This window comes from Helianthus annuus, chromosome 11, assembly GCF_002127325.2.
Source record: "Helianthus annuus cultivar XRQ/B chromosome 11, HanXRQr2.0-SUNRISE, whole genome shotgun sequence".
In the NCBI taxonomy this organism is placed as follows: Eukaryota; Viridiplantae; Streptophyta; class Magnoliopsida; order Asterales; family Asteraceae; genus Helianthus; species Helianthus annuus.
In genome coordinates this window covers 188,341,905-188,356,217 of record NC_035443.2, presented here as the reverse complement: position 1 = coordinate 188,356,217, position 14,313 = coordinate 188,341,905, and the positions used below count along the sequence as shown (strand labels likewise).

General features: G+C 33.8%; 1 protein-coding gene across 1 annotated transcript; it reads left to right on the top strand.

The window, feature by feature from the left end:
* The first annotated feature begins 7,903 nt into the window (after positions 1–7,903).
* On the top strand, positions 7,904–9,015 carry LOC110891492. The gene is made up of 2 exons (XM_035980396.1): positions 7,904–8,618; positions 8,920–9,015. Exon 1 carries the CDS (start codon positions 8,036–8,038, stop codon positions 8,555–8,557), a length of 522 nt encoding a protein of 173 aa, XP_035836289.1. The 5' UTR covers positions 7,904–8,035; the 3' UTR covers positions 8,558–8,618; positions 8,920–9,015.
* The last annotated feature ends 5,298 nt before the right edge of the window (positions 9,016–14,313 follow it).

The window sequence follows — 14,313 nt, the reverse complement described above, 5'->3', positions numbered from 1 at the left end:
GAAATACTAAAATGAATAAAAGCAGAAGGATTAAACATGTACACTACCAAATGTTAAAGTAGAGGGGCTTTACATGCATATAAACAAAGTTAACCAATAAAAAAGAATTTTTTTCTAAAAACAAAAGGGCTAAACACTTATATTAGCGAAGTTGAAGATTTAAAAAATAAAATATAAAAAGCGACAATCAATCACTTAAAAGAATATAAGTAAAGGAATTAAACATATAGAATACCAAAGTCGAAGCAGATAGACTAAACATGCGTATAAACAAAATTAATTAATATTCCCCCTTATTGAAAATGTATGTATTGAAAATAAAAATGAAAATAAATCTAAAAAAATGAATGGTTTTTATATTAAGTTAATTTCAACTTTTTATAGTATTTTATTTTTTGTATATTAAGTTACTTCCTATTCATTATTACTATATGCACAGATATTTTTCTTTAACTTGCATTTTCGTTCTTAACATTCGTTACTTTATTTGATTAATACTAGAAACTTCTTTTTAATTTTTTTTTTCTTTTCAAAATATATTTTAAGAGTGTTAAAGTAACTTAAATATGTCATCTTTAGTATTACAACTACGAGATTATAGTCGTTTTTAATTCATGTACATGGTTGTTAAACTTGTTATTAAACTTATTTTATTGATACACGCTAATGGAGATATTTTTTTTCTTAAATATGCCATCTTTAATATTATAATTACAAGATTAGAGTCGTTCTTACTTCATGTACAATGGTCGGTATAGTTTTTAATTGATGTATACAGTAGAAACTCGATAAATTAATACTCGATTATTTAATAAACTCTCTAAGATAATATTTTTTTTGCGGGTCCCGACTCAGGGATAGGGTGCTAAATTAATAATTCGCTAAAATTATAAAATAATACATTTTTGATAATTTCTTTAGACCCCATATAAAATAAAAATTAATAATTCCTTATATATAGCATATTACATGAATGATTTATGAAGGTTCCTTGAAAAATGACTCAATTGTCTTTTGTTTTTTGTTGAAATCAATTTCCCCATATTTACTATGAACCCATTCTTGCAATTGCTTTTGAGTGAGACTTGGACTATCCTTGTTGTGTTTGCATAATGCTTTTCGAATCTCGTCTGTCATTGTTGTTTTTTTCACATCTTTAAGATGGGAAGCCATGTTGTGTGTATGATTTGTTTGTGTTAACCTATTTTGATCTTGTATTTATATAGAAAATATTTTTAATGTCCATAAAGTGATACATTGAACACAAAAAGCATAATAAGGTGCGAGATTGAAAGTTTCTTTCAAATTGGGCCGTTAATTTGATATACATGCATTGTATACAATAATTAAGTGGAAGCTTGAAAGGTGTTTGTAAACTAAGTATTATACTATATATTAATAAAATATTAATTAATATATAAATTAATAATTATTAATTTATCGATGAATTAATAACTCTTTTAATTAATAAATTTTGGTGTTCCCAAGTGTATTATTTTATAGAGTTTCTACTGTACGAATGAAGATAAAAAAGACTACTGGTATAGTTTTTAATTGATGTATGCGAATGAAGATAAAATAGTCTACTGCAACTCTCCATATTAAAATTTACGTTTTCGTCATAAGAGAAGATGACCTAACCAGACCCGACCGAACTTGTATATATATATATATATATATATAGTGATAGCTAAATGGTCCTTAAAATTTTCCGCCTCTATGAAAAAAAAATTATGGGGCCCCATCGCCTATTAGCAGGGGCGCAACTTTTAGTGGACGGGAGAGGACGACCAACCCCGAACTTTTCGCTCAAAAGTGAAGAGTATGTAATTTTCTTGTTGCACTCACTACCCAACCTTCACATCATCATCCCTATTTGGTCCTAAATTCTAAACAACCTTAGATAGAAGAGGAGTGAGATGCGATAAAACTTAAAAAAAATGAATGATTGTTAGTGATGGTTGGGTAGATTTAAATCCTCCATTGAAAAACATAATTTCATTTTTTTCTGTGTGAATTGCAAGTTTTGTCCTTTATTTTTAGGCCATTTTGCAAGTTTTGTCCTTTATGTTTAAATTTGACGAGTTTTGTCCTTTATGTTTGAAAATCAAGCACGTTTTACCCTTTGGGGCAAAACGTGCTTGATTTTTAAGGACAAAACGTGCTTGATTTTTTAAACATAAAGGACAAAACGTGCTTGATTTTTAAACATAAAGGACAAAACGTGCTTGATTTTTAAGGCCAAAGGGTAAAACGTGCTTGATTTTTAAACATAAAGGACAAAACTCGTCAAATTTAAACATAAAGGACAAAACTTGCAAAATGGCCTAAAGATAAAGGACAAAACTTGCAATTCACTCTTTTTTTCTTGAAACTAAGGGTAGAGGGTATGGTTGAATCACTTGGTGTGTTTGAGTTATTTTCTAGCCAATAATTTCATGCCATGTTAAGTCCTCATTTTACTCCCCATTTTGAACTAAATTACTGGCAATGGTTCAAACACCCACTCAATTTAAAAAAAAAAATTGATTGATTGATACTCACCACCCACACCCCTTCTCTCCTCTATCACTCTTCTTCACCTTCGGTAAATACTCACCGATCACACCCCTTCTCTCCTACTCCCCACTCACCGATCCACCACCGACAATCATACCCCGTGCGACAACCCACCTCCCCGATCAAACTCACCGAAGCCATATCATCTACCCTAAAATGCAATACGTGTTTTCGGTGCATGATGGTTGAAAATTCATTATCATCACTCATAGTTGATGTTTTTGTTTTCCTTTAGGTTATTATATTATTTTTTTGAATGACAAATTTGGATCACTCACGGACCACTAGAGTATTATTGTGCCACAAGCGGAACCACCCGATCATATTCATCTCCACTAGGCATAATGCCTATAAACAAATTCAAGAGGAAACCGAATAAACATGGGAAAACCCCATTGTAGAAATCAAACCCAGGACCTATTGGTCCCAAAGCACCCACGTGAAATAATGTGGCAACGCAGACATGAGGTGGACATCATGGCCCATTGGCATGTGTGCAATTACGTAAAAAACAATTGTGAATGTTTTTCTTTAATTTTTTTAGTAATATTTTATTCGTTAGTTTATTTGATTTTTCTTTAATAATTTGTGCTCTTTTTAACTCTTTAGAAAAATCTAAATACACGTTGTTAAATTGTGTTTTTATGAACATTTTGATAAAACTTTATTAAAATCTGAATTGGTTTCAAAGTTAAGTATATTTTTATCTTGTTAGGGGCTTTGACACATACTTATATTGGTAACTTTGATGGATATTACACACTTCAACGATGATGAGAAGTAGATATTTAATTTATAGTGTGTGTTTAACCGTTGAAGAGGTAACTGTCATATGACCGTTTCTATCTAAAAGTAATGATTTTATTTTTTTAAAAATTATAAATACCACATACTTTATTTTTTTCTACACCAAAAGATACATTCCCTCTACATGTATGTAGTACACTCTTTTTACTATATTTTCAACTACACTACTCTCATTATTGAAATTGAAATGAGAAAACTTTCTCATTTCTTGCTTTCTATAGCGACCGAGAAAGAAACATCGCAAATCCTGCCGACAATGGGATGTTAGGTAGATGGTGAAAGAGGAAAGTGGATAGTGAGAAAAAGTATATGATGAATGATTGGGTTTAAATCCGACAATGAGATCTAAAAAGGAGATTTCACTGTTTTTTTTTCAAAGATACCATGCTTTTTCTTTTGCCTATTCAGTTGATCAATTATATGGTTGTAAATAATGCGTTAGGACTTGTAACCTTTTTAACTTACAAACTACATTAAATTAAATTAAAATATGATTGAATTGAACCAGCAGTGACACTAATTGTTTAATACTAGTTGTATTTCTCTACGCTACGCGGTGGAAACTTGGTCGGTATCGGTTCGTTCCGTTATAGTATCGAAAATCGCTATAGCAACAATAAGAGAAAACTTAAAAAATAAAATCGTGATTGACCACTTGATCCAAACGTTGATCCATTCTTGCCATAAGTCACTGCTCTAATTCCCGTTCATACACTTCATCGAGAGGCCTGTTGTTGTTTCTCCTCGGAGGCATTTTGAGCCAGGAATTCGGCTCTGATACCAACTGATGGAGACTGGAAAATGGGATATGAAATCGGACCTGTTGATTCACGCAGAATACCAGGAACAATTCTTCCAAAATTCGTTGATTCTCGTAGAATACCGAAAATTGAGGGTTTCACACTCAAAACACTCACAGTTAATTGGGAGAGAAAAATGACTTTTCATAAACTTCAAAACTGATTATCTTCCTCCCATTACATTCATATAAATAACAACGTAAATTCAAAACGGGCCTTAAAACACACTTGGGCCAAAAGCTAGAACCAAATAAAAGTCCACGAAACTCACGATTGTTTCGCCTGGTCGCACGCCCAAAACGGACACCTGTAGCCCAAGTTAGAGCCATTTTAGTGAAGCCCCTTTTATCACGCGATCTTGGACCTCCAAATACAAGATGGCCCGCTCCTCCACACTTGGGCCCGCATCAGCAATGCACCAAAAACACTTCAAGAATGTGTTTTTCTAAAACACAATGGCCAATGCAGAACTGTGCTGTGAACTGTCTGAACCAATGCAATTTACGAATGCAGTTTCCAGAGGCGATTTACAGAAAATTAATTTTTCTGATGCATTTTTATTACAGCTCAACCTCAGCCAGGGGCTCTGCCCTTTGGACCCCGCTACCAGGGACGCTGCCCCCGGACCCCCGCGAAGATCGTAAAACGCAATGACTAAATCAAAAACCCAGATCTAAAAAATGAAATTAAAGAATTTCTTACATGGATCGAAGTGATTTCTTCAACAATTGACGAATTTTGAATGATTGAAACATTTATCAGCTCGAATCGAATCGAACGGATCGAGTGATTATCTTCAAATTCACCGGAAAAAAACGAGATTTTGTATGAAATTAAACCGGGTTTTCTTCAAAAAAAGCTGAAGAACACGTTGATCGGGTGTTTGAATCATTGATTGGTGACGAAAATCGCACTATAATGTAGTGATTATTGAGATAGAAAGTGAAGAAATGATTGAAGATGGTGGGTTTTGAAAATGGTGGGTTTTGAAGTTATTGGGTTTTGAAAAGGAAGAAGAAATGGTTGGATTGACTAAAATACCCTTTTTCTTTGTTTTAAGTGTTGCCACATGTCCTAATGCTATTGCTTCCTACACTTCCTAGGCAAAATAAATTTCCTATTTGATCTTTTCCCTTTCTCTTATTATTATTTATCATAAAACGATTATATAAATATGTAGGAACTATGAAGTTTGTTGTAATAAATACTTCAAGTGTTCAAATATAAAAAAGAATACGCGTTAAATTATATAGGAAAACTAGTTTTTGCCCCGCCCGTGTTGCGGGGCACTAAACCGAACATTCTCTATTATAATATGTACGTCTATGTTTCGTTTACTTTTGTATATACTACTTATAACACGATCTTAAAAAAATTTACATTGAGTCAATAAATTAAAACAAAACACTACCATATTTTTGCTAAAAAAACTAAAACGATGGAAATACTATAATTTTAAACTGTTGGCAAAATTGTAATTTTTCGAAAAAATGAGTGTGTGCCAGACAGTCACCTGGCACAAATAAAAATTACACCTAGTCAAACAAAACACTATTATAGTTTTGTCATAAAAAAAGATGGCATGATTGCAATTCTACATTGGTGGCAAAATCGTAGTTTGGCTAGGAGAAAAAAAAACAAAACCAATGGCAAAACTATAAATTTGAATGAGGCAAAATCGTAATTTGGGTAGACCAATGTGAAATGCCAGGCAGCTGCCTGGCACTATTCCCCGCCATATAGTTTAAACGCGTATATAAAAAAAGTTAACCAACAAAAAGAGTTTTTTTCTTCAAAAAACACAGGGGCTAAACACGTATATTAGCAAAGTTAAAGGTTTAAAAGGAGAATACAAAAAGCGAAGATCAATTACTAAAAATTATAAAAGTAGAGGGACTAAACATGCACACTGGTAAAGTTAAAGTAGAGGGACTAAACACACATACAAACAAAGCTAACCAATAAAAGAAACTTTTTTAAAAACATAGGGGCTAAACACGCATATTAACGAAGATTAAGGTTTAAAAGTCGAATAGAAAAGTAACAACCAATGAGGGGGTGTCAGGCAGCTGCTTGGCACTATTCCCCTCATTGTGTTTTGTATATGTAGAGAACTAGTTTTTGCCCCGCCTGCGTTGCGGGGCAATAAGCCGAAAATTTCTCTCTCATAACATGTTTGTATGTGTTTCAGTTACTTGTACATATCATTCATAACACGATCTCAAAAAAAAAAAAATATATCGAGTCAACCAATTAAAATAAAAACACTACTATACTTTTACTAAAAAATAACTAAAACGATGGAAAAACTATAATTTTAATCTGGTAGCAAAGTTGTAATTTTTCAGAACAAATGAACATGTACCAGGCATGTCTGGACGAATAAAATTACACCTATGCCCGCCCGTGTTGCGGGGCGTTAAATCAAATATTTCTTAGTTTCATAACATATATGAATGTATTTAGGTTACTTTTACATACTACATATAACACGATCTAAAAAAATATATCGAGATAACCAATTAAACAACACAGTACCATAGTTTTGCTAAAAAAATAAAACAATAACAGGTCTGTAATTTTGAGTTGGGGGTAAAATATTAATTTGTCAGGACAAATGAGCGAGTGTTAGACAACTGCATGACACAATAAAAGTTACATTAAATCAACCAAGCAAAATAAAACAGTACTATAGTTTTGCAAAAAAAAAAAAAAAAGTAAAACGATGTCAAGATTATAATTTTTAACTGGGGACAAATCGTAATTTTTGAAATGGGAGCGAAATCATAATTTTGAACAGTGGGCAAAATCGTAAAAATATTTTGAACTGGGGGCGAAATCATAATTTTAAACTGAGGGCAAAATCATAATTTTGATCTATGGGGAAAAACATAATTTTATTTTGAACTGTGGGCAAAAACGTAAATTTGAGTTGGGGGCAAAATCGTAATTTTGAGTTAGGAGCAAAAACATATTTTTATTTGAACGGGGGCGAAAGCGTAATTTTAGACGGGGGGGCGAAACCATAAATTTAAACTGGGAATAGAATTAGAAATGAGTTTTTGAACAGAGGGCAAAATCGTAAATTTTGAGCCAGGGCAAAAATATAATTTTATTTTGAATTAAGGGCGAAAACGTAATTTTAAACAAACAACGAAACCGTAATTTTAAGCTATGAATAAAATTAAATTAAAAATTTGTTGGTCCAACAGGGGAGTGCCAGACAATTTGTCTGGCACTATTCCCTCAACTCCTTTTTGTATAACCTAAGGTAAAATCATAATTTTGAGCTATGGGGAAAACATAATTTTATTTTGAACTGTGGGCGAAAACGTAAATTTGAGGTGGGGGGCAAAATCGTAATTTTGAGCTAGGGGCAAAAACATATTTTTATTTTGAACGGAGGGCAAAAGCGTAATTTTAGTCGGAGGGCGAAACCGTAAATTTAAATTGGGAATAGACTTAGAAATGGGTTTTGAACTGAGGGTAAAAGCGTAAATTTTTAGTTAGGGCAAAAATATAATTTTATTTTGAATTAGGGGTGAAAACGTAATTTTAAACAAAGGACGAAATCGTAATTTTAAGTTAGAAATAAAATTAAATTAAAAATTGATTTGGTCCAATAAAGAAGTGTTAGGCCACCTGCCTGACACTATTCCCTGAAATTCCTTTTGTATACTAATAATAAAATAATAATAATAATAATAATAATAATAATAATAATAATAATAATAATAATAATACAAAAGGACTTCACGTTAAGTTGACCTTGACTTCTCATAGTTGCTTTACTCCCATGAATACACACACATACTTCTCTAAACTCATCACAATCCACATCACCGGAAAACCTTCCTCTCCAGCTAAAAATGAGTTACAGCGGCTACTCTCCAGCTCCCTCGGCTACATTCGAACGCTCGCCCAGCATCGATCCCACGAAGCACGTCAGCTACGTATCCGAGCCAACAGCTCCGACCGCCTCATCTATTCATAATGGACACTCCGATCCTCAGTTAACCGCAACTAGTCAGAGCTTGGTGCCTCCGGTACAAGCAGATGTCCGTCCAATAATGAAGTCAGCTAATCAAATTAGCGACAGTGGGTTGAATTCAACCAGTTTTGGTCAAGCACCGGGGCGTTCAGGTGAAGTGCACAATATCATGTCTGCAAATGAAGTCACCGGAAAAGTTGCTGGTGAAGCAAAAGCGCCCACATTCACCCCTATCGTTGAACGAGATCAGAGTAACAAGGGAGAATCGGATGAAGCTGAGGCGGATAATGATAATGAACAACAGGAGTTTGTCGGAGTGAGTATGGTTGGAAAGAAGTTCAAGCCGGTTAACCCGGAGGCATACTATGTGGAGGATGATGATGATGATGATGAATATTAGCTAGATGATCCATCCTACTGATTTTAATTTGTGTTAATTAATGTTTGCTTTAAATCTGAGATCAAAAGAAGGCAAATTGGAAAATAATAATCCCATCATTGTGAAATTGGCCAATAATAATCCCAAGTCAGGAATTAGCCAATAATAATCCCACCTCGTCCATTTTTGGAAAATAATAATCCACAGTCACTAAACGACAAAAGTGCCACGTCAGCATTTGGAGTATTATTTTTACAAAAATGGACGAGGTGGGATTATTATTGGCTAATTCCTGACTTGGGATTATTATTGGCCAATTTCACAATGGTGAGATTATTATTGGCCAATTTCACAATGGTGGGATTATTATTTTCCAATTTGCCTCAAAAGAAAATTCGTATTTGTATTTCTCTTCAGTGAATGGGTTAATGTAAGTTCTAGATTTGTTTAATTGTTAGACACTAATGATTGTTGTTTTGTGTTGTTTTGGTCAACTTTTGAACAATTATTTTTATGGGAACGATTCTGACATGTTATAGGAGTCATATGGTATGTAAACATAGTATATATGCTGTCTCTGATATTAACACATAAGGGGCTTTATAATGCGGTTTATAATGCGGTTTATTCGGTTTCTGGTTTGTTTATCAGCTCCACAAATCTTGCTTATCCAATCGAGTACAACAAATAATAACCGGTTTGATCGGTTGAAATTGAATTCGGTTCGGTTGGACACATTTCTAGTTCATCAGTTAGGCCCCAAAAAGTTTCTAAACCCAATAAAATGATATCCGAACCAATGAACATCCCTAGGTATAGTTGTGTAAAGTATCAAATTGGGTTCGTCTCTGAATGGGCAGCTCTTAGAAAAACGTGTCAAATGGATTCAGGTCAAAACAGGTTGGGTCAGAGCGGGTTCGCATGCTATGTTTGTTTATATGGAGGTTAGTGGCGATGGTCGTGTTGGCGGGCACCGATGACGACTGATAGATGACTCTTTTTGCTTTAACAGCACATAGATCGCCACAGCATAATGCATCACATGGATCACTGAGGTGGATTAACATCCTATAATCCGGATTGCCAACCTGGCAGGTGACACAATGCCTTGCATTTTGTCTAACAAAAGAATAACCCAGACTTTTGTGAATCAAATGATAAGCCCAATTTGATTTCCTACTTCACTTTTGCTTATAACCTGAATTTACCATATCAATATTAAGGTTTCCTGCCATATAGATCAGATGTTGGCTAGCAGCAATCTGATTTTGACTATTCCAACTGCTGTTGCCTTTGACCTCCACCCATTGATTCCTAGCTCTATGTTTCATTGGAACAGTAGTTTTTGCAGTTTCTTATATTAATTCATCTGTGCTTTAGTGCTTATCCCTGTGGAACCGATAGTGTGGTGCCTCTTAAAACATAATTCGCAATGAAAAAAAATGTGTGGGATGTTTATGTATGCAAGATAGTGCTTACTCCCGGGGAACCGAAGTGACAATGTGATAGTGACTGTACAAGATAGTGTTTTGTGCACCCTAACTGGTTGTTAGCTAATCTGTTCTGTAAGAACCAAAAGCTTGTAGGCTAAGTATTCTATATATTGCTTTTGGATATGCTCTCAACTTTTTTCATTCGGATACGCTGCTCAGTCCGGTTTGAAGGAATTCTTTGATTTCTATATTCCTGTATGTATAGTTGCTTTTCTTGTATTTTTAATGTCTTCGACTTGTGCAGTCACTTGTTGCAGCATCGGGATCTGTCTGATTTGTGTCAAACATAGAACATGCACAAAACAGTGGCCGTTAAGTATGTTATAGAATCTGCAACATGTTTTTCTCAATATATATTAGTTCAAAATAACTTTACTAACATTCATACCTTTTATCTTGCTAACGCAAGTTTTTCTCCAAAGTTGTGCTTTTATGTTTCATCAAATATTTATTAAACTAGTACTAGTATCTATTTATATATAGAGGGGTGTTTGTTATCAATAGGATTAATTATGTGCTATTTACTAACAACAGTAGAGGTACGACAACTGGATTTAGAACAAATATTCTCTATATGCTTCCATGTTTGAAGTTGTTTTGATAACATAACTAATTAGGTGTACGTTTTGAGTGTCTTAGCAATATATTGTTTTGGCTCTTGCTAAATGAGCAGAGGTTGTTCCAATGCTCATGAAAACCAAATGCATATTTAGTCAACTGGATATATTATGATATGACCACTCTTACTATCCATATGTTCCTATAAATTACTTGTTAATCAACCTATTTCTAAAAGGTTAATCAGATAACGCTAAATAGTGCAGAGGACTTGTAGGGTATTCATAGTGCATCCGAATCCATCGTTGAAGAAACTGTTTCAGTTTTGATTGAAAAGGAGGATCTTGGTGCATACAAGATGGAAAAAATGCTCAAAACATCAAGTTATACAACAAAAAGTCAACAATGGCCATAATCATCTTGTTGATGATATTAGCACTTAAAACAGTTAAAAATAAAACATAACATGAAAACCCATTTTCAAATTAATTTGTTTCTATCTATATGTTTGTTTCAGTGCTCGCTAAAGCTTCAACTGATGCAGAAACTTTACAGTCGGCTGAAAAGTCAAAAGTCAACTCTGGGAAGTCAAATGCAGCAACATCTGACATTTTCTAGCCTACATCACAGGAGCAATCAAACTGTCACTAGTTTTGTATTTGCATATTTTTGTATACAAGTTTGATCAAACTAGGTTCTTTTAAGTCATAGAAAAATTCTTGATTTGTAATTTGAACCGTTGGGCTAATCGGTCTATTCATTGGTCACACGGGCAGGTTAGCGGGTCACGAATGACGGGTTAACGGGTACAAGTCAAATTAGCAGTTTATTGTGGAAGACTTGAAATTTTATTAAATTGTTATTAGGAACGTATCTTGAATATCGTGGGTCATATTCCTATTCTGCAGGTCAACTGAAGTTAAGGGTAAAAATAAATTAGAAGTCAAATGCTTGTGGTCAGTGGTCAAGTTTATGGGAGTTATTGGGTCAAAGTTTGCTATAAATATGGTAAAAGGAGGAGCATGTTAATTAGTTATCTGAAAGTAAAATATTGACAAGGGATGAAGCACCTGATCATAGCAGTTAATGTAGAACATACTGGATTTTGATGGTCTGGATTTGGTCAAAAGCTTCTAAAAGGTGGGCCACAGTCAACTAGAAGTCATGCAGTCAAAAGTCAACAATACTTGAAGCATGAGAAGTCAAAAGTCCAAACTTTATACAGTATACCTGGGCTTAAAAATTATGTTTCTTTGGAAGCTGGGAAAAATAGTGTTGACTTTTTTGGTCATTGTTGACCAAAAAGTCAACAGAAGTCACACTTAACTGGCTGGAAGACAATTTTAATGCAGCAGGGAGTGATAAACCTTAGGGCTTGTAATAATCGGATTAAGTGGAAATTTTTTTTTCTACTAGACCTTAAGCCTGATTTTTGCTAGTGTTGTGTGAATTGCAATGGTCCTGCACTATATGGATATTATTCAGACTTTATTTAAGGGAAATTTGCAAATTCTGTAAAGAGCCCATAATACACCCATGTATTACACGTACTTTTATAATATAAACGATATAATTATATAATCTGTAAAAAAAAAATTGTATTATTACCATATGACAGTTCACACAACTGAATGAACTCGAACCGGTTTGAAACCAAAACCGGTTTTGACTTATTGTCTACCTTAAAGAGTAGATGAGCTAACTGAGTTTAATAGGAAGATTTCCGTATGAGGTGGCAATTTCAACTCATTTTACAAAGTTAAAGACTAAAAGAGTGTTTCAAATTCTTTTTCGCTATGGGTTAAAAAATGTAAAATGTAAAAATTAGCTAACAAGAGAACAAGACGATAAGTCAGATCCAATTGTGTGTATTTTAATGTATAAAACCAAAAAAAAAAATCATTATACCCAAAACAAATTAACTTTATAATTGTATACTACACATTAATTAATTATTTATACAAATTAGTTTCTATGCATTTCATATATATCATCCTAAAAGGATAATATAAAAGGAGGCATGGGATTTAGGTTAAAAACAAAACCACAAAAGAAGATCCCAACTTAGTAAAGATCAATCGTTTAGTAGGATAAAACCTCAAATTAAAAGAAGCTTTATTTGCTACATAATTATGCTCAAGTTTAAGTCATGACCAGTACCTCCTAAGAAATCATCAGTACGACTACACATGACCCAAATAAAACAGGTGATAATATTAACGGGGAGGTCATGAAATTCATTAACTGGGTTGTTTGAATTGCACAAATAAATTCCTACAACAAAAATATGAAGTTGTTGCCTGTTCAAAAAAAAAAACTATATGAAAGTTAATTATAAATATAAACATGTACATAAAGAACTAGAGAAGCATCAACATGACATTCACTTATACAAACAAATAAACTTAAATGCAAAAAAGTCCAACACAATCCACCCAGCCTGTTTCAACTTAACCTATATAAACATGACTAGTTTCAATGCGAACCGCTGTCCAACCAACCCCACCTAAGGGTGTGGGGAGTGGTTAAACACTTTGGAGTGGCAAATCAAAAAACCGACCAATCAGAGCGCGCCATGTCAATCAGTGAAAAGTGTTTAAACTTTGGTGAAAAGTGTTAGGCAATGATTTAGACATTTGATAAAGTGCTAAACTTAAAAAAAAAAGGGGAAAAGTGTGATTGGTTGAGAGATGGAATGGACCCCACCCACACACCCCCTCTCTCTCTCCTTCCTCCCCTCACTGATTCGGCATGCCACCCTTTACCGATTACCACTCCGGACACCCTAATACAACAACCAAAAGAACCTGCAACTTAGCCTCCTTTTCATATCTGTGCACTTGTTTCTGACATATTTAGCCAGGAACGTGTAGCAGCCTTCCTGAGAGTCTGACTTTCCTGTACCCACATATCACCAGCTTAAGACTCCTATTGATAATCAATTTTAAAAATTTAAAACATAGCAAACTTACAACAATCAGGTTCAGCTGGGACATCCGTTTGGTCATGTAACATATTTTCCTTGTTATGAATTTCAAAATTTTCAGATTTGTCCGTCATGTTCATACTGTTCAATTCATTGGAAAGCTCAACTACTTGTGTCTCAATTACGGAAGCATGACTCTTCTCCTCCACATAATCAGATTTAACCTTAGAATTCAACTGGGACAATAAGAAAGCCAAATGAATATTAAAATCATGATTAGAGAATAGCAGCCCCAGGGGGATACTAAGTCAGGGCATTAATAACTTCACCAATAGTTAAAGAAAAATAGTAAGTTTGATTAATAAAAAGAAACTTTAATAACTTCATCAATAGTTAAGAATGGGCTTAGGACTGGAACACTAAAAGTTAAAAGTTAGTGTTGTTTCAATATAAACGTAATGATTTGACTACAAATACTATAGTACATATTAAAATCAGTTTGTGCTTTATTAATTTAGTCTACTATTAACAAGCATTTTGCATGTGTATTAAAAGGTTAATGTTTTGGAAAATTGACTTACTTGAAATGATAGTGCTTTCTCAAGTTCCTTGACAACGACTTTCATTGTTGGACGTTGGTCTTGAGTTTCTGCCACACACTGATATGCAATATTCATAAATGTGTGCAAAGAATCCTTGTTGGGTCCTTTACTTAGAACGAAATTGTTTTCACCGATTTCATCCTTTAATATAGGATCTATCATGTCCTCTAGTGTTCCCATGTAGCAGCTTTGTCTTGC

Coding starts and splice junctions, on each gene's coding strand:
- LOC110891492 (XM_035980396.1), top strand. CDS start 8,036: ATGAGTTACAGCGGCTACTCTCCAGCTCCCTCGGCTACATTCGAACGC.